This window comes from Balaenoptera musculus, chromosome 20, assembly GCF_009873245.2.
Source record: "Balaenoptera musculus isolate JJ_BM4_2016_0621 chromosome 20, mBalMus1.pri.v3, whole genome shotgun sequence".
Taxonomy (NCBI): domain Eukaryota; kingdom Metazoa; phylum Chordata; class Mammalia; order Artiodactyla; family Balaenopteridae; genus Balaenoptera; species Balaenoptera musculus.
In genome coordinates this window covers 53,324,862-53,344,965 of record NC_045804.1, presented here as the reverse complement: position 1 = coordinate 53,344,965, position 20,104 = coordinate 53,324,862, and the positions used below count along the sequence as shown (strand labels likewise).

At 49.7% G+C, this 20,104-nt stretch overlaps 2 protein-coding genes across 2 annotated transcripts in view; one reads left to right on the top strand and one right to left on the bottom strand.

Annotated features, from left to right (window-relative positions):
* The window catches only part of ADPRM (ADP-ribose/CDP-alcohol diphosphatase, manganese dependent), a 380,897-nt gene that overhangs the window by 254,649 nt on the left and 106,144 nt on the right, over positions 1-20,104 (bottom strand). Inside the window, exon 4 of the mRNA XM_036836895.1 lies at positions 8,532-8,716. Coding sequence (XP_036692790.1) covers positions 8,532-8,716 — 185 coding nt within the window. The remainder of the gene's footprint in view (positions 1-8,531; positions 8,717-20,104) is intronic.
* On the top strand, positions 5,498-18,361 carry PIRT (phosphoinositide interacting regulator of transient receptor potential channels). The gene is made up of 2 exons (XM_036836901.1): positions 5,498-5,625; positions 15,642-18,361. The coding sequence occupies exon 2, from the start codon at positions 15,792-15,794 to the stop codon at positions 16,197-16,199; it is 408 nt and encodes a 135-aa protein (XP_036692796.1). The 5' UTR covers positions 5,498-5,625; positions 15,642-15,791; the 3' UTR covers positions 16,200-18,361.

Here is a 20,104-nt window from a genome sequence, read left to right as displayed (position 1 = left end):
AAATCTATATATGCGTTAAAAGTTATACAACTGTGCATCCAAAAGAAAAAGCCAATTCTATTCTAGAATCCTTTTTTAATGCAGAATCGCTGGGAAGGGTTTAACCTTCCATGTTAGCCCAGCTTGTGGTCCATTCAAGTGTACTGAATTAGGAAAAAATAAAGTTAAGTGGTTTCCTGCCTAGAAATCTTGTGTTCTCTCAAATGGGGAGTATTTACCTATGAAACACACACACTCTGTGTTGGTGGAACTTTGAGGGGTGACCAGCAGCAGACCAGAGGCCTGGGATGGACCTGGGACAAAGGGAAGTGGAGGCCGGCAGCAGCAAAGGGGGAAGGGACGAATATTTGGAGAGGGGAAATTTCCCTCTCCAAATATTTTAGAGGGAAGTGACTTCTGAAAGAGGAGGGTAAAGGACTAGATCCTTCTGTTACCTGATGGGGGGGATGTCTGTTGACAGTTGTTTATACATATTTACCTGTCTGTCTACCCTACTAGACTGTGAGCCCTCTGAGGGCAGGGACAGATCTCATTCACCTCTGAATCATCAATATGCCCAGCCTGGCACATAGCAGGTATCACCACTATTTCTTGGATTAAAAACAAAAAGAAGGAAGGAAGAAAAGGAGGGAGAGAGGGAGGGAAGGAAGAAATACACCTGATTCTTCCTTTGGTGATGAGGTCATATGAGGGAACCAACCAAAGCAGGGCAACCCCTGGGCAGACTATTACACAAGTCCACTTTAGACTTCACCAAGGCCCCACCCTAACTGCTCAAGGCACAGGAAGGCACTGCCATTTTAGCAGGAGAAACTGGGACACAGTGTAAATATTAACAGAAGAACTGTTAAACACATTAGATATAATTTCTTTGGGATCCTTTCCAGTTCCAAAATTCTAGTAATAATAAAAAAAAAATCCTTGGTTAGAACCCATTCTACACGTTCTAGACTGAATTCCTTATATTCACAACTGAATGCTTGGGGAATTCATAAAAGGAGAAATGGAAAACTTTATGTGTTCCTACGGTCTGTTCCCTCTGTCTCATCATCCCCTCTGATCATCACCCCCTCTCCGCCTCCACCTCCACCTCTGCCACTTCCCTCCCCTCCATCATTCTTTTTCTGCCTCCTATATGCCCTTCAAGGCTCATCTTAGCCATAATCTCCTTCAAGAAGCCTCTGCCTTCCTTCCCAGTTACCACTCTAGACCAATCTAAGATGACCCTCCTTTGTATTCTCAAAGCACAGCACAGACGTATCTGTATTGAAGTATTTTTCTTTCTGGACTGGAATTGTTGGTTTAGTTGCCTTTCTTTTGCCACATAAGTTGTACAGTTCATCGAGGTCACCTTTATTTCCAGTGCCTACCCTAAAACATGCCTGGCATATGACAGATCCACAGAAAATATTCGATGAAACGATGAATACATGAATCTTCTAAATTATTCATAAGCTAGAAAGTGATAATTCTTTCAGATTTTGAAACTGAGGAGACTACTTTCGGGAGATGGTATTTATCGGCAAATATTGTGACGTTGACTTTTCCAACGTCAAGTTCAGTGTTAATTACCAGGCCAGAGGCCAATTGCTGGGCGAGGACTAATTGAACTTCAGATAGCAACACTACCTAAATCTCACCACTAGATGGCAGCCGCGCCCAAGGAGCAGGCAGCTCCTGCCCTCTGACCACACCCGGCCCCCCCACCCCCCGCCCCGCCCGTCCAGGTCCAGGTCCTGCTCCTTCCGGGGGTCTCAGACCCCCCCAAAAGGAGGGCAGGTCCTGGCAGGTATTGATGACGCTGGGAACCACACCCCAAAAAGATGTTCTTTCCTGCCCTGCTCCACTCCCACTTGTTCTCGTAAATGCCACCAATCACTTCCTCTTTCGTGTCCCCGGCTCCCCTACCCCCAGCCCCAATCAGGAAATTCCCAATGCCTCCAGGGCGTTCCGATTCCCCACGCAGGACCCGACCCGGCTGCCGTCTCCACACTGTCTGCTCAATTAATAGGTACTGAGAAAGAAAGGGGCAGTATCTCAAGTGTCCCCCAAGGAAATACGGCATCTCGAGAACTGTCATGTAGGAGAAACAGAAGCAGTCGAGGGAGAAGACCGACAGACAGACAAGGAACAAGAGCGTCTCAAGAGACAAGAAGAGAAAAGCAAAGATGCAGGTGCTTTAGGAAATGGCCTTGTGGCTTAGAGAGGGGGGTGCTTGGCCAGCCAGAGAGATTGGTTAGGGAGACGCTTGACTTAACTGAATTTCTCAAGAAGACCAAGGGGTCAGACCAGGAGAGACTTAGGGCCAGAGTCCTATTTTCTTGGCCAGGGCACCCCCGACGGGAAAGGAAGGAAGGCAGAGGTTAACATAGGGGGCGGGGGAGCAGGTGGAAGGTGGTGGCTTAACCCTGGGGCTGCCTGATCTAAGCAATTGCTTGGCACGATTTCCCCAGGCCCTGGAAAGCTAAAAGGCTTCTCCCGTCTTGGTGGCCTGTCCCAGCAGTACAACTGAGAAGCATACACAAAATGCAGCCCTGCCTGTGTCACGGGTCAACTTTGAGGACCCAATAGCACGAGGCAAAAGGCCTCTGTACATTGTAAGATGCCTTGTGGATGTTCACTTGGCCATTTATTCCATTGACTGACACCTCTTTGCCAAGGCCCTGTCCTAGGATCCCCGGCTGCAGCAGAAATCAAGACCCAGCCCTTGCAGAAAAGAGAGGAAAATGTTAAATGACACCATTTAAGATCTGTGCTTTAGCGCAGTTTCCAATTTCCATTTCTCTTACGGGAAGTCTTCAGTTGTCTGAAGCAGCCAGCCAGGTCCGGAATGTGGGTTCTCCAACTCACACGACCTGGAATCTTCAGTAACTAAATGGTGTGAACAGAGGCGGGAGTGACTGCTACGGATGAGACGGAGCTTGGGAGTCACAGCACGGGCACTTGTGAGGACCCTGCTTTATGGAGACCTGACCATAAAAAGACGTTTCTGAGACCATCAGGGAAATGCGAGTGAATGGTATTAACATTAAGGAACGTTTACATTTCAGGTGAGATTATGATGGCATTGTGGTTACTGTTTTAAATAAGAGGAAGAAAGGAAGGAAGAAGATCCTTATCTGTTACAGAGATACACATCTCCAGTGGCAAGGATTCACTAAAGAAGAGATGTCTGAGATTTCCTTTAAAATACTTTTTAAGAAATGTAGAAGGGTGACAAATGAAAAAAAAAAAAAGAGATTGGTCACCCCGTCGTACCAGGGGTGATAGCTGGTCACCCCGTGCACCATGGGTGTGTGGACCACTAGGCTAGCCGGGTGAGGGGGGCAGAGCTAAGCCAGAGCAGCTGTGAGCTACAGGATGGGGAAGGGGGGTGCCGCCAGCCATCCCCCAGGCAGGGCCTGTGCCTGCTTTCTGCCCCCTCGATACCACAACTGCAGCAGCAGCCCTGCCCCCCGGGGACACTTGGTGTCGACTGTCCAGGGTCCAAGCTGGCTTCCCAAGCCCCCTCCTCTATCCTGCTAGGGAGGGGCCTGCAGACAGCACAGCTTCTACCTGGACACTTTCTCCTGGACCCAGATTCCCCCCTAATTTGCATAGGTACATATATACACTGATATCATATGCATACATACACTATATATAATATACACATTATGTCTAATATATATGTAATATATTAATCATATATCATGTATTATATGATTATATAATATGTGAATATATATCATACAGAATATATCAATATGTACATATATTCATTAAGCACTTGCTATGTGCATTTTCTTATACAATTCTTACAAAAACTCTCTAAGGTAGCAATGATCACATCCACTTAAATGAAAAAATTAAGGCTCAGGGAAGTTAAGTAATTTGTGCAAAGCCAAATATAAGAATAATAACATAGCTCACATCCCTAACTGATAGGAGTATGTGGGGGAATACATGAATTACTGTATATATAAAGTACTTTACACTGGTGGCCGACATGGAGGAATGCTAAATACGGATTTGTCTTACTGATGGCTGTTACTACACTGCCTGCCACGCCCTGCAGAGGGTTGGGGGAAAGCACAGAAACCTGAACTGAGGGGAAAATAAATGATCTGATTATTTGCATTGCAAAATAATTCACCCCCCGGGTTTCTTCACAAGCCAGGCCACTTAGTTTGACAGACCGACCTGAGTATGAAGGCAGAGCAAGCAACAGCCTCAGAAGCTTTCAAGTCCAGTTCCCCTGGACACTCATCCCCTGAGCAGAGAAGGCTTAGCTTCCCCAGGAAGCCAGAGGAAACGCCCCCTCAGCTCGACCCCCTCCAGCAGCTCGGTGATGGCTGGCCCTCCCGGCCCTCTGCTTCTCTAGCCCTTTATCACGCATCAACCTCCGCAGAGCCTTCCCAGGCTGGAAACATCATGTTCATTTCACAAGCTACCAGGGATGGAAGATTCCCACTCCTGTCTTGGTCTTCGCTTGCTGGGGTCACTCCTGGGAGAGCCTCCCCTACAGGACACATAGCCTCCCCTACAGGCCCCCCACGTGCCGTTACCATAGCAGGGACCCCCCTTCACCCCGGAGCCCCCAACCAGCCAGAAGCAAGGCTTCTCATCCTTGAGCTGGTGTTAAGAATGGCGGGTCAGCCTGGCTTTCAGGATTTTAGGCAATCTTGTTGGCTTCAGGGTACAGACCCACATCTTGAGACTGGGCAGCTCAACAGCTCACACCCAGCTTCCAAAAGCACAATGTGATGACTGTTAATAGAGTTGGAAACCCTGCCCCACCACTGCAGTGATGATTCTCACTCGCTTCTTATCACCATGATCAGCAACATGAAAAATACAGGGGCACAGTCAGGAAAGCCGGGAGAAGCAAGGATGAACAAGCCACTTTGCCCCCAGTTCAGAGACATCTGGGCCTGGGGTGGGGTAGGACCCTGTGTGCTCATCTGACCTTTGCCTGTGGGTTCCTGGTATTTTGTCACACAAGGCGCCCACCCATAGGCCTTGGGAATTTCCCAGAGGTATCCCTGCCATCTTGGAACCGAGGATGTTAAATAAGTCTACACATGCTTTCTCCAACATCCAGAACAAACAGGGCTCCCAGGTCTCATCGCCAAGGCCTGCACTGGACAGAGCTAGTGTAGACCCTGGGTAATCCACTCTTTGGCAACCTGTCACCACCGGCATCACCGTCACACACTCCACCATCCCCGGAACTCCAGGTCTCCCGATTTCTGAGCCTGGCTCAGGAGAAGCAGCCCCAGCCCAGACACCAGCCTCATGCACATCTCCCCGAAACTTGAAGACAGACTGCAGAGAAGCTTCATTAATTTTTCACAAGATTCATCTCATAGAGGCTGAGCAGAGCTGAGCTAAAGCCCTAACGCAAGGACCTCTGCCAGCGGCCCGCCAAGGGTTAACCTATTAGCCCACATCCTGTGAGCTCATCATCCCCGCTGGAGCCGGTTCCGCGGCGGGGATTCGCTGCACAGCGGCTCCTGGATGGGGCCAGGGAGGCTTCCTCAGCCTGCGATGAGAACTTGAGCAGAAGCTCATTGCCGGCTTCCTCCCGGTGCACGCTGTGTGCGAGCCCCAGGTCCCCCATCTTCCCCAGGGACGTCGAGGACAGTAAGTAAGGAGGGGACCTGTCCCTCTGCCCTTCCTTCCGTTTCCCCAGAGGAACGAGCTGCTTTTAACTTTGCTTTAGAGTGTGTGTTGGGTCTGTGAACTGGAGTTAGGAGGCAGCTGTGCACGGCTGGCAAAGGGGAGGGGGCTGTGCCCTGGGAGGGCAGGGGGTGAGCCAGCCGCCAGCTGGCTGGAGGGGCTGCCCCGGGAGAACGGTGGCAGGGAGGAGGGTTTGTCCCGGCTCTGCACCTGGAGGAGGGGAAGCTGTGTGCAGGTGGTTGCTTCCGCCGTGCCGGACAGCATTTGGGCTTCACCCTTCACAGCCATTGGCGGAAAGGGCTGGGCAGGGAGGGACCACCCTCCCAAACCTCGACAGAGGCAGGAACGAAAAAGCCAGACGTCGAGGTGCAAGGCCACCCTCAGACCCCGGAGTGCACGGGCGGGACCTCACACCCAGACCGTCCTCCTGGGCATCCCACATCAGACCTCAGCATCTGCGGGTCCATCCCTCCCAGCTGCAGGTGTGGCAGGCAACCAGGGCAGGTGCCAGGAAAACAAGTCGCAGCATGCGGGCTGGGGCAGGCTCCACGTCGGAAAGGGGAAACGAGGCTGGCGCCTATAAACACGGACAAAACAGGTAGGGCAGACGTGTGCCACGGGGACCATACCCCCAGGTGAAAGCAGACGTTATCACCTGGCTATTTTTCCACCTCGTAACCGGGCAGGGCCTGGGCGCCGGCTGCGTGACGTGAAGAGCGAGGTGAGTGGCACTGTCTAGGTGGAGTGTGACCTTTGGTGAACTTCCCTTCCTAGAAGCACTGTGGGCAGGTGACAGACAGGGGCCCTGGTGACAGCAGCAGAAGATTCAGAAACACTCTGGCCTCTGCTTTACCAGCTCAGGCACTAGGCACCACGCACCTTACCAGAGGGATGGGGTCACCAACCGAATGTCTTGTTGGGGGGAGGGCAGCCACTCGCAGTGACAGCTGGGTGAGGCATTGTGGGGACTCCAGTGGGGAGAGAGCAAGACCCTCCACATCTCAGGAATTCCAAATACAAACCCATGCTTGGGGTCTTTCTCAGGAATTGTGTTATCTCTATCACTTGTGTTTCGCAACCTGCCCCTTTTCTCCCACCAGACGACCCTTCCCTCTGGGCCCACCTCCTGGCTGTGAGACATGTGCCCGCTCTCCCCTGCTTTCGGTCCTTGCAATTCCCAGAATAGTCCAGCTCCTATCAGGGGGGAGAAGCTTGGGAAGGGACAGATAACTCCAGACCCAAGCGCAGTGGGGCCTCTTATGATATCAGGGTTGCCAGATACATTACAAGGATGCCAGTTACCTCTGAATTTCTCATAAACAACAAATACCTTTTGGTATAAGGATGTCCTGGGCAATATCTGGAACAGTCTTATAAGAAAAACCATTTGTTGCTTATCTGAAGTGCAAATTTAACTGGGCATCTTGTCATTTTATTGGCTAAATCTGGCAACCTTATATTAATATTGACGGTATTAAGTGAAGGGGAAGGGCAGACTCCATCCTTGAGCAAGCAGAGTGCAGTATGAAGACCAGGATCTGGGGTCAGGCGGCTCTGAGCCTCAATTTCCTCATCTGTAAAATGGGAATGATAGTAAGAGTACCATCGTGGTAGAGCTATTAAAAGAGATGCTCCAGGTGAAGAAGGTGGCAGGTGCCAGGCACTTTGTGCTCCATTGGGATGATGGTGGTAGTGGCTTTGTGGCCTGTGTCACAGGCCTCTTGCTGCTCTGCTGGTTGCAGCTCAAGGCCCCCGGCTTCAGCCCCCACGTCCTCAGCAGCTCCACCCATCAGTGCCAGCCTAACGCCTCACCCGAAGCAGCCACCCCTGCAATTCTGTTCATGGCCAGTGCCCCCATTTCAAATATGCTCTCCATTCACTGTTCTTCCAGTTTAAAAAAAAAAAAAACCAAAACCTCAAAACCGTCCCAAAGGGGAGCAGGATAGACTCGAACCCAGGCTCTGGAGCCAGACAGGCTCCAAAACTCCCCTTTCTAACCTGGTTCACTACTCACCTGCTGAGTAACTTTGGGCAAGTCATTTAACCTCTCTGATCCTGTTTCCTCACCTGCAAAATGAGGTACCAACTGTCCCATCCTCAGTGACTTGTCAGGAGGGTTAAAGGACACAATGCAGATAAAGCACTCAGCCTGGTTCCCAGCCCATAATAAGAATCCGAGAAATGACAGTTATTGTCGCTGTATGAAAAGCGTTGACCCTCCCCTAACGCACTGTGCGCTGCTTCTCCTTTGGAGAAGCTGCTTGGGGAACCGTGAAGACTTCAGGAAGGCCAGCCAGTGGAGGGCAACCAGGCTTGGTGAGGTGTGCGTCCATCAGAGACCAGGGAGGGAGGGGAAGGGGACGGGGAACAGGTCAGAGGGGCGCCCTTCTCCTCACAGCTGCCTCTCCTGCCGCCTCATTAGCCAGTCCCGTCTGACCACCCCCGCTCTAAGAACAAAGGGCATACATGACAGCTGGATGGGGAGGAACAGCAATGGCGACTTGACGCTGCCGTGCCGAACCTTCCTGCCGCAGCTCCCCTATTTATTGAATCATTTCACAAATGTTTGGCAAGTCCTAAGCCCCAGCCAGGCGCTGAGCTACCTGCTGGAGCGCATAGGTAGCTGAGGAAGCCCCAGGCCCAGCCCTGCAACTGCTGCCCCATTAAGTGGTACATTTCAGACACTCGAGAATCTACCGGAGGGAAAAGTGTTTGCTCCTTATTCTCCTGGACACTCACTGTTGCTTGCCAGCTTTCATGGTCCACACACCCCACCCAACCAGCTGTTGGCGGATGAATATATGAGTGCGTGAGAAACAGCCAGAAAGTTCCTGCTGTTCTCTCCCCTCTCATTTGAGATATCACTTTACCTTGTTTGTCAGAGACACCACTGAGCTGGGAAATGGGGAGGCCTGGAGCTCCTCTTTGGAGAGGGACGTCGTCTTCTTAGTTGTGTCTGTAGCTCCGCGTCTAGCAGAAGGCAGACACGGGGGCTGCTCGGAGCGTGTCTGCTGCAGTGTTGGGGAGCGCTGTGAGCCGAGTGCTGTGTAGCAACCTGGGGAACACAAGGTCAAGGGGCAAACGCTCAGTGGATATCTGCAGACAGGGTTTTCGAATACCTGGCCAATTACAAACACACGACAGATAAGGAGACCAGCTCTAACAAGATCAAGAGACGGTCCCTTCTGTATACACTTGTTTGGCCAACCAAACCCAGTCTTTGCTCTGCCCAGGGCCTCCTGGCTCCCTGAAAGTCTGTTTTCCTTCAAGGGATGGTATCTTTCCAGAGACAAGGTGAATATGGTGAAATTCTTGTTCTCTCTCTCTCCTCTCTCCTCTCTCTCTCTCTCTCCCTCCATCTCCATCTCCACCTCCATCTTCATCTCCACCTCCCCCTCCACCTCCCCCTCCACCTCCCCCTCCATCTTCATCTCCACCGCCACTTCCATCTTCATCTCCACCTCCATGTTCATCTCCACCTCCATGTTCATCTCCCTCTCTACCTCTCATCTTCATCTCCACCTCCTTCTGAATCTCCATCTCCACCTCCATCTCTCACATCCATCTCCATCTTCATCTCCACCTCCATCTTCATCTCCACCTCCCCCTCCCCCTCCATCTTCATCTCCACCGCCACTTCCATCTTCATCTCCACCTCCATGTTCATCTCCACCTCCATGTTCATCTCCCTCTCTACCTCTCATCTTCATCTCCACCTCCATCTCTCATATCCATCTCCATCTCCACCTCCATCTCCATCTTCTGTCCCCAAATCCCAATTTCTCAAAGAAGCACCTTCTCTCTTTCAGGAACTCCTCTTCCTCAGAATCAGCACACAGTGTTTCCCATAAGGGCCAGGTGACTCTCTCACCTCACAGATTTCCCTTTAACATCTCTGCCCTATTCTGGGGTCACTCTGCCCCTGCCCACACCCCTACTTTCCTTTTCTGGGGTAATGTGTTTCCTGCCCTCACCTCTACTCTGGATCCCCAAGTTCCATCATATGACTTCAACCATTATCAACATTCTGCTATTCTTGGTTTAACTATACTTTCACCTGCTCCCCAGCCTGACTCCCTTTATTATTATTATTACGATTTTTACAGTTCTTTTTTGCAGGGTATAATTTACACACATCACAATGCACAAATCTTAGTGTACTATATTGACAAATGGGTCCCCCATGTAACCCACACCGATATCAAGAGATAGAACATTTCCATCAACCCCAGAAGGTCCCAGTTAGTTCCTCCCCACCCCTACAACCACTGTTTTGAGATGTGTCACCTTAGCTTAGTTCCTAGAAGGTTCTAGAATGTCATATAAATGGAAACATACACTATATGTACTCGTTTATATCTGACTTCTTTCACCCATCATGTCCATGAGACTCATCCATGCTGTGTGTGTATCAGAAGTTTGTTCCTTTTTATTGTTTAGTAGTATTCCATTGTGTGAATATACAAGATGTGTTCACCTTTTCTCCTGTTTATGGACATTGGGTTGTTTTGTGGTTTGGGCTATTATGAACAAAGCTGCTATGAATATTCTTAAACAAGTCTTTGGTGGACATAGGTTTTCATTTATCTTGGACAAAGAAATATCTAGGAGTGGAATTGCTGGTTCAAAGGGAAGGTGTATGTTTCACTTTGTAAGAAACTACTGGACCTTGTTCCAAAGCGGCTGTACCATATTACATTCCTACCAGCAGTACACAAGAGCTCCAGTTGTTCCCCGCTCTCACCAACATTTGTATTGTGAGATGTTTAAATTTTAGCCATTCTAGTGAGTGTGTGGCTGTATCTCCTTGTGGTTTTAATTTGTATTTCCTGTCGAATGTCAATCTCAAGCCCTTTTTCATGGGTTTCTTCTTCATCTATTTGTCTCCCTTTGTAAAGGGTCTGTCCAAATCATTTGCCCATTTTTCAAATTGGGCTGTTTGTGTTGTTATTAACCACATGTATCTCAGATGCAAATCTTTTGACAAATATGCATTTTGCTAAAATTTTCTCCCAGTCCATAGCTTGCCTATTCATTTTCTTCCCAGTAGCTTTTAATGAGGCAGGAGTTTTAAATTATGATGAAATCTAATTTATTGATTTTCTTTTTCTTCCTTGCTTATTGCCTTCTCTGTCCTAAGAAATTTTGCCAACCTCCAGGTCACAAAGATATTCTCCTATATTTTGTCCTAAAACTTTATGGTTTTAGCTTTTATGTTCAGGTTATGTCCATGATCCATCTCGAATTCATTTTTTGTTGGTGGCATGAGGTGAAGACAAGTTTCATTTTTTTCCATATAAATATTCAGTTATTCCAGCACCATCTGTTGAAATGACTTTCTTTTCCCCATGGAACTGTTTTGGTGTATTTGTCAAAAATTAGTTGTCCTCAGTTACTGTTTGGCCTGTGGGGCTGGTTACTAGGGAAGGTGGTCTGACTTCCTGAAAGTCTTACTTACAGATTGTAGCCTGGCTTCCTGCGCCAGTTACTGTAGATAATGGGGTGGCTTCTCGGGCTGGTTGCTGCAGGTTGTGGGTCCGAGTTCTGTTCTTATACATGTCTGGTCATCGTCCATCTGTATATTCAGTGTCTCATTTATTACAAACATTTGCAAACATACATAAAAGTAGAGATCATGATATAATGAACTTCCATATAACCGTCACCCGGATTTTAGAACCTTTAACATTTTGTCGTATTTGAGCTGAAGTTCGGTGCTTTCATGTGAATCACGGCATCATGACCATTCATCTCTGTACCTGGTTTCAAGATGTATCTCCATATCTATAAAGACGTTTTCTTCTGTGTCCACAATATCGTCATCATACTGAATACAAATGTTAAATCCTTAGCGTCATCTAATATCCAATCCAAATTCAAACTTCCCTAAAATTATCCCGAAATGTACAACTGGTTTCTTCTAGTCAGAATCCAAATAATGAACATATTGCATTTAGTTATATTTTAAATTTTTCTTTAGCAGTCATATCATGGTATACAGCCCAAATAGTACACACCCATGTAATTGGCTGTAGCCAGATCGATGGCACCCCGAAAGTCTCCATCACGTCCCCCTTCCAGCCACCACCCCCACTGAAGGTAACCACTGTCCTAACCTCTAATGGCATAGATGGTCTTACATGTTTTTGAACCTTCTGTAAATGGAAGAGGTGTCTGGCCTCTCTTGCTCAGTGTCATGTTTGGGGTCCTGCACGGACAGGCGTGGGGTTCATTCTTTCCTCCTCGTGCTGTGTAGTCCCAGACCAGTGCTCCCTCACCGCGCCAGCCTGTGGCCTGTCTGTCCCTAGTTCTGTGCTACAAATACGTCTCTACCCACTACCTCTGCTTCCTGACACCCCAGACGCGGCCTCCGTGGGGTGAAGGACCCAATCTCCCTTCTCAAGTTGCTGCCCTGAGGGCTGAGCCGACAGGCAAATCTGCGTTTAGTCCAGGAGGCCCGAGCCCTGGGCCTTCCGCTGGCTCTTCTCAGCTCAGCCCCTCGGGCCCTCGGTCCTCGGCCACCCCTGAGGTGTGGGGACATTAACTGACAGTGAGTGTGTGCCTTTTTTAGGGTTTCCATAACAAAGTACCACAAACGTAGCCACTGAAAACAATGGGAGTCTGTTCTCTCACAAGGGAAAAAACCAAGGTGTCGTCTGAGTTGCTCCTTCCAGAGGCTCTGAGGAGAGTCCGTCCCATCCTCTCTCCCGCCGTGCGCCCTTGTCCTGTAGGGGGCATCACTTCACCATCGGTCTCCATCTGCACGTGGCCTCCCCTCTGTGTGTCACAGTTCCTCTCCTTTCTCTACAAGGACGCAGGTTCTTGGACTTGTCTGTTTGAGGATGAGCTCAGCTGGAGATCCTTCCCTTAATTACAGCTGCAAAGACTCTTATTCCAAAGAAGGTTACTTTCTGAGGGTCTGAGTGGACAAGTCCACCCACTGCGGGAAGTCAGGGATCCTCTGAGACAGACGAACCAAACCCGCAGGAACTGAGGACCTGGAAGCGTGCTTCTTCTCGCTGAACCAGCTCCCCAGGGGTTACGTGCTCCCCAACCCGCAGAACTGCAGCATCAGGGCCACGTCCTTTGAGCACCTGCTGAGTGCCGGTGGAGGAGGGCTGCCGGGTAGAGGAGGCATATAAACCAGCAGAGGCCCTGAGGCAGTCTGCAAATTAGGAGGGATGGAAGAGCGCCAGGGAGCAGAGGTTCTCCACCAGATTGATTCTGCCCCCAGGAGACACTTGGCAAGCTCTAGAGACATTTTTGACTATCATGACTGGAGGGCTTTGCTACTGGCATCTAGTGGGTAGAGGCCAGGGATATTACTAAATATCCCACAATGCTCAGAACAGCCCCTGCAGCAAAAAATTATTGGCTCCCAAATGTCAATAGTGCCACTGTTGAGAAACCCTGGTATCAGAAAAAGAAATCGGATCTTTTAGGACTTTAATAAAATGTTATAAAACTCGTACTGCCCCTGAGATGGTGATTTTCGGGAAACCTGGGTTCTCAGAATTTGAGTTTGATTCACCGCCTATGGACCTATCCAAAATAGTTTTAGAAGTCCCTCAGCCTAACTTCTTTATTGTACAGATGAGAAAACAGGGACCGAGAAAGAAAATAACTATTGCAATAATAATAGCAACCAGGGCCATTTCTTAAACTCCTGTAACATATCACACAATGAAGTGGGGTCTTGTGAAATCTGACAGTCGCCGCTGCCCTATGAGGCAGATATGCCGTTATCCTTATTCTATATATGTGACTAGTGAGTCTCAGGTGGGTTCAGACAGCGGTCCCTCTGGTGTCAAAGACCTGGATCTTTCTGTCACACCAGACCCTGCAAGTGAGCTCAGTGACGTGCTGCAACCGTGAAGGAACCCAGCACGGCGTTCACTCCACAGCCAACCCCGCCTGCCCCTTGTGTTTAGAGTTGCCGCCACCTCCTGCCTGGTAGGGGCGGGGGTGGGGGGAGAAGGCACGGAGCTCAGCCTTGTTCAAGGGAGGAGAAGTGCTCTCCTTCGGTCACTGCCCAGAAGATGAACCCCTCGACCATTCACTATCCCAAGGACCCGCCCTCTTCCTAAGTAAGTCCACTAAATGAAAGGTTCCCATTCTTTGGGATTTCGTGAGGTATTACAATTTACATAGATAGATAGATAGATAGATAGATAGATAGATAGATAGATAGATAGATAGATAGACAGACAGATAGATACATGATAGATAAAGTAGATAGACATCTACATAGGATGACTGACTTCTCATCTTGGCCAGTACAGATACCAACAAAACCAATGATCATCTTCCCTCACAGTCATTTCATAAAATGAATATTCCAATGCCAAAATAAAAGAAGGAGTAAAAATAGTTCTTCAAATAAATAAATGTACCATTATGAAAAACTTAACATCAGTGTTATTTCTCCGTTGCAGAGTGAACCCTATACAGCTACTTATCTCTGTCAGTCCTTACTCAGTGAGAGGTTTCTCTACTGCAGGATGGAGCCCTAAAGTGAAAAAACTCAGGCCCTGTCATAGTGGAAGGACCCTCAGGGATCATCCTGACCAGCTCGGTCTAGTACAATGAGCTTCGAGTCCAAAGACCTTGGCCTGGATCCCAACACAGCCACCTATGAAGTTGGGGGGAGGCTTGGGCCACGATCCTAAATCTCACTGGGCCTCAGCCCCTGCCCTCCTAAGAGGGGAACAAACAAGCGACCTCCTGGCAGGGCCAAAGAGCGTGCGCGAGGTGTGGCCAGCAAAGCGCAGCTGGCCGGACCTCTCGCTCAGCATCCGGGAAGCCGTCCTCCCTGCATCCGCCGTGGCTGCCTCGCACCCCAGGGGCAGCTCTCCCGGGGGCTGGTCCTTCCCCACCCAGCCCGGTGATCCCCGGGCACAGCTGAGCCTCGTGCCTTCCCATGAATACTCCTCCATCACAACACCCCGAACATGTGAAGGCAGCAGGCGCTTCTGCCCCGGGATTTGCTGCCAAGTGGGGGAAAGGGCCACCTGGAGAGACCATCCTACCAAAGACGGCAAAACCCCACAGGAGAAACCAGGTTGTGGTAACCAACGCCAGCTCCCCAGCTGGGATTTCACCACACGCCTCATAAGCCCTCCTCTCCCCACCGAGCCTGCAGGGGAAAAGGAGAGATCACTTTTTTTTTTTCTTTTTTAACATCTTTATTGGAGTATAATTGCTTTACAATGGTGTGTTAGTTTCTGCTTTATAACAAAGTGAATCAGTTATACATACACATATGTTCCCATATCTCTTCCCTCTTGCATCTCCCTCCCTCCCACCCTCCCTATCCCACCCCTCTAGGTGGTCACAAAGCACAGAGCTGATCTCCCTGTGCTATGCGGTTGCTTCCCACTAGCTATCTATTTTACGTTTGGTAGTGTATATATGTCCATGCCACTCTCTCTTTGTCACAACTTACCCTTTCCCCTCCCCATATCCTCAAGTCCATTCTCTAGTAGGTAGTGGCAAGATGGGAATAAAGACACAGAGAGATCACTTTAAAAGTGATGACGTCACTTACGCAAATACTCCTCTGTGACGGGGTTGAGTAGCCCACCTTCCCAGGAAACTTGCTGCTGTGGAAGGAAATCCCTCCCATCCCGCTCCCCAAAGAGGGATATTAGTAAATGCTGTTTGAGTGGGGCCTGAGGTGACCAGACCGGAAAGAAGAGGAAGAACCTGGGGTCCCGGGAGGAGGGACTGGAGGGGAAGCCAAGGACCAAGGCCGTAACTCACGCAAGATCACACAGCAAGAAAGCGGCTGAGTCTGAAAATAAGATGCCATTTCATAAATTGTAGCTTTTGCCTGTTTTTTAAAAGGCCACCACTGTTCCCTGATTTAAATAATAAGAGTGGTTGATTAGAGTGATATAATATTTATCTCTCACAAGGAAAAAAAAATACCACCTTGAGTGGCTTCTTATTTATGTGGACCTCATCTGCTTTTCTTTTAGCTTCAGCACAAAAACCCTGTACTGCCCTCCACTGAGAGCCGGGCTGGAGACAGAAGCGGAGAACAGGAAGGCTGTGCGAGGGTTCCTCTGGCCTCGTCCTTGCTTCTAACCGTTGCTGGCACCAGGTGCCCAGTCCCGGGAGCCGTGACCATGGAGGCTCTCCCCAAGGCCCTGGAGGTCAACGAGAAGTCTCCAGAATCCAAGGACCTGCTGCCCAGCCAGACCGCCAGCTCCCTGTGCATCAGCTCCAGAAGTGAGTCTGTCTGGACCACCAACCCCCGGAGTAACTGGGAAATCTACCGCAAGCCCATCGTCATCATGTCCGTGGGCGGTGCCATCCTCCTCTTCGGTGTGGTCATCACCTGCTTGGCCTACACCCTGAACCTGGGTGACAAGAGCCTCAAGGTCCTTAAGATGATAGGGCCTGCCTTCCTGTCTCTGGGACTCATGATGCTGGTGTGCGGGCTGGTGTGGGTGCCCATCATCAAAAAGAAACAGAAGCAGAGACAGAAGTCAGTTTTCTTCCAGAGCCTCAAGTCCTTCTTCCTGAATCGCTGATGACGGTCTCGCCCTCTGTCCTCCCTACCACCCTGCCACCTCGACCAGGAGAAGATGTGATGACCAACATCCAACATCCCCAGCCCCTTGAGAGGTGGAGTCTTCCATAAAACTGATGCAGGCAAATCCTCTTCTGGGCCCCGTGGGAAAGAGCGAGCTCGGGGCTGCGCCCTCCGTGCAGCTGGGAGGTACCGCTGGATGATCTCATTTAATCTCTCTGTTATCACTGATGTTCCCTCAGATCCTGGCCGCGACCACCGCCTTTCATGGTTCTCACCCCAGCCTGTGCATCCAGGTGTCACTCATCTAATGCTCTCTGCCAAGTGCTGTGCATGTTGGGAAATTCCTTGAGGTGGGCTATGCCCCGAGAAGAACCTCCTGTTTACATATCTGAGTGCCTGAACTGGATTCTGCATTTGCTTCCTTCTAGAACCCAAACTGACCAACGGAGGTCCTTCGCAGAGGGAAGGGAAGTTCTGACCATTGGGCCTGCCCGCCCCAGCTCTCTCTGTGGGCAAGATGCTGGCTTGCATTTCAAGAGATCGGACAAGTCACAAGTATTAAACATTCCAAAGAGTGAGCAGTGAAAGGTGGCCGGGGAAAGACTTTCCAGGAAGGCACATTTCCCCTAGAAATGGCCCTGGGAGTCAGCCAGTGAAGAAATTTAACCCTTAGTTGTATAGAATTTACACCAGAGGCAGTGGGGTGCACTAGGGGGTGTCACAGACTCCCCTTGACCTTCTAACTCCTCCTCCGTGACTACTCTTCCCTCTGAACTTGACACTTAGCCAAGGACAAGCGCATGTTGCCCTAACTCCCTCTTTCCCCCACCCCTGCCTCTACCCCATGACTCTAGCACAGCCAGGTGGAGGGCGGCTGCAGAGGGATGCTGTAAGATTTTTCTCTCCTTCTCCCCCATCGAGAATCAAAACCAAGAAGCTCGAATTCCACATCTGAGTGTCTGTAGGTTTCCAGCGATGGAATTTTCTTTAGAAAATCCCAACTTCTGCTCTCCCTGCCCCCACTCACCAACATGCAAACCTTCAGTGAGGGCCCTGCTCTGGGCCAGGCCCCGGGGCGAGAGCAAGACAGATGGTCCCTGTGCTCCTCTAGGTCTGTAATCCTGACCCTCTCCTACTTGGCTCCGCACCAGACTCCCCGTGTCCTTGACTTTCTGCTTGCTCTACCCTCAGAGGAAAAGAAAGCATCCTTCTGCATCTGGACAAGCCAGCTGTATTTCAGCCCTCCTCAGATTCCTGCAGCATTGCAGAGTCACGACGCCCCGCTCCCTCCCGTCCCCCACACCCATCACTTCGTCACCATCTCCAGCCCTCAGAGATCAGAGGTCCCTGGAAAACTAAAACTCAGAGCCCCAGATGTGTCTGATGCTAACTGCTGCCAGGGAATCGCCTGGGCACGTGCCCGGGGAAGCTTCTGGGCAACACCAGCTTGACGCCTTAACTCACTCAATCCTTTCCAGAAGCCTGCTGGAGGCGCTGTTATCAGCCTCCCCATTTTACAGATGAGGTAAGTGAGACACGGGGACACTGAGCTAGGACATCAAGCCACGATGAAAGTCCAGGTGAGCTGGCTCCAGGGGCCACACGCATGACCCCCACCCGATTCACTCTTCGAAGGGGCTGAGGGGCAGCAGAAGGCACCAGGGTCACCGTGCCGGGCTCCGGGCTGCAAGGCGGGGACAGCAGGAGTGGAGCTAGGGTCAATAGACAGGCCAGGGGTGGGAGCACAAAACAAGTACGGACCCAGAATGCCAGTCGGGAAAGCGGCCAGGAGCCAGGAAGAAAGGCAGGAAAGAAGCCGGCATTCTGAGCACCTCCCTAGGTGCCTGGCGTTCGCGTAGTGAGTGTTCAGAGGCAGGAGTAGGGGTCTCCCCCAGCACAGGGTAGCTTTGTCGGAGCAGGTGGCCTTGGTAGAGTGAGCCTTCATCCCACAGGCCAGGCTCCTCTGCTGACCAGCAGGAGGATTTGGAACCAGCTGCCACTGGACTGAACTGACCTTGAGAATGAAGCCTAGCCAAGGATAGCAAAGCAAGAAAGTCAGAAGATCCTACAACACTGATGACAACCGGGGAGCTACTGGACTGCCCCGCACCATCTCTTACAGGACATACAAATAACATCTTATTAAGTCACTATTTTTTAGGTCCGCTACTTGCAGCCGAATAAAATTCTTATCTACACAAGTGACAAGTCTGGGGAAAGAGTCCTTTTCCTCCTCTAAGCCCGAACACTATTTGATGAGATCAGAACAAAGACGATCATAAATAAGTTCCACATCAGTGCAGTGTACCTGTCCTCCAGATCCTTCAGAAGATTCTCTACGTCTCTAAGGAGAGAGAAAAGGGAGGGGTAAAGCAAGAGTGGAATGACCACGATGATGCCAGACAGGGACCTCCCTCAGACTGGGCATCGGGGTGGTGGGCGGGGAAAGGGTGGGGTTCATACAGGGCACCCGTCAGGCTCTGTGACCTGTCAGGCTGTCCCACCTACTCTAAGAGCTGAGGCAGGGGTGGCTGGGGGACGCAGGAAAGGACTGATTCTATAAAACTAGAACCACTCACGGGAGGAGACACCTAGACACTCAGTTCTCTTTCTCCCAGGTTTTAATCTCCTCATTTGTCTAAATTAAAGTAACCAAAATTCACAAACAGAGGATTCTGTATTGGTTGGGAGCACAGACTCTAGAAACAGTCCACCTGGGCTCACATCCCATCTGGTCTTCCCAGGTCTTCGACCCTAGACAACTTATTTCCTTTCTGTGTACCTCCATCTTTGTGCATGTGTGCATGTATGTGTGTGTGTGTCCTAATTGTTTTATTCGGGTAACACTGATTTATAACATTATATTTCTATCTCTGCATACACTACAGTGTACTTAACACCAAAAATTTAAGTTTCCGTCCCTCACCATACAGTTGACCTCCTTTACCCATTTTTCTCTCCCACACGCGCCTTTCCCTCTGGTAACCACAACTGTGTTCTCTGTATCTACATGTTTGTTTTGCTTTGGTTTGGCTTGTTCATTTACTTTGTTTTTGTTTGCTTGTTTGCTTATGAGTTTTTATATTCCACATATGAGTGTAAGCATACCATATCTGTCTTCCTCTGTCTGACTTACTTCACTCAGCAAAATACCCTCAAGGTCCATCCATGTTGCTGCAAATGGCAAGACGTCATTTTTTTATGGCTGAGTAGTATTCCATTGTATATGTACCACATTTTCTTTATCCGTTCATCCAGTGATGGGCACTTAGGCTGCCTCCATATCTTGGTTATTGTAAATAATGCCTCGATGAACATGGGGGTGTAGATATTTTGGGGGGTTAGTGTTTTTGTCCATACTTCTATCTTCACAACTGCAAATGGGGTTAATAAAAGTGCCTGTTTCTTCCTCAGCATTAATTGGGATAATCCACATATGGCTTTTATGTATTAAGCCCTGAATATTAGTTATTACCAATGTTAAAGAACTACACAAGGCAGTATATTCTCCTGAATGGTTTTACATAAGGAAAGAATGCAAGTCTATACATCTAATGTGAGCTGATTGGAAAAAGAGAATTTGGGGGTGTGGGAGCTTACCATGCGCTGTGCTGTCTGGAGAATGGGGGCTTGGGGCCAGCCAACAGTTTCATTCCCACCCTTTTGATTCCTGCCTCCCCTCTGCCTTACCATCAGTCCCAATCCATCATCAAAGCCTATAATTTCTCTCTCTCAAGGATGGCCATTCATCTTGAAGCCAAGGCAGCTCACTGTCGAGAAGAATTCATGTTTCCCCCTCATAGTGAGGAGTGAAGTAGCTGTCCCATCAGGTGCACAGGTCGCAGGACCCCTGGTGTCCAGGTGTGACCACATGACAGGCTCACAGGGGCAGAAGTGGCACGT

Coding starts and splice junctions, on each gene's coding strand:
- PIRT (XM_036836901.1), top strand. CDS start 15,792: ATGGAGGCTCTCCCCAAGGCCCTGGAGGTCAACGAGAAGTCTCCAGAA.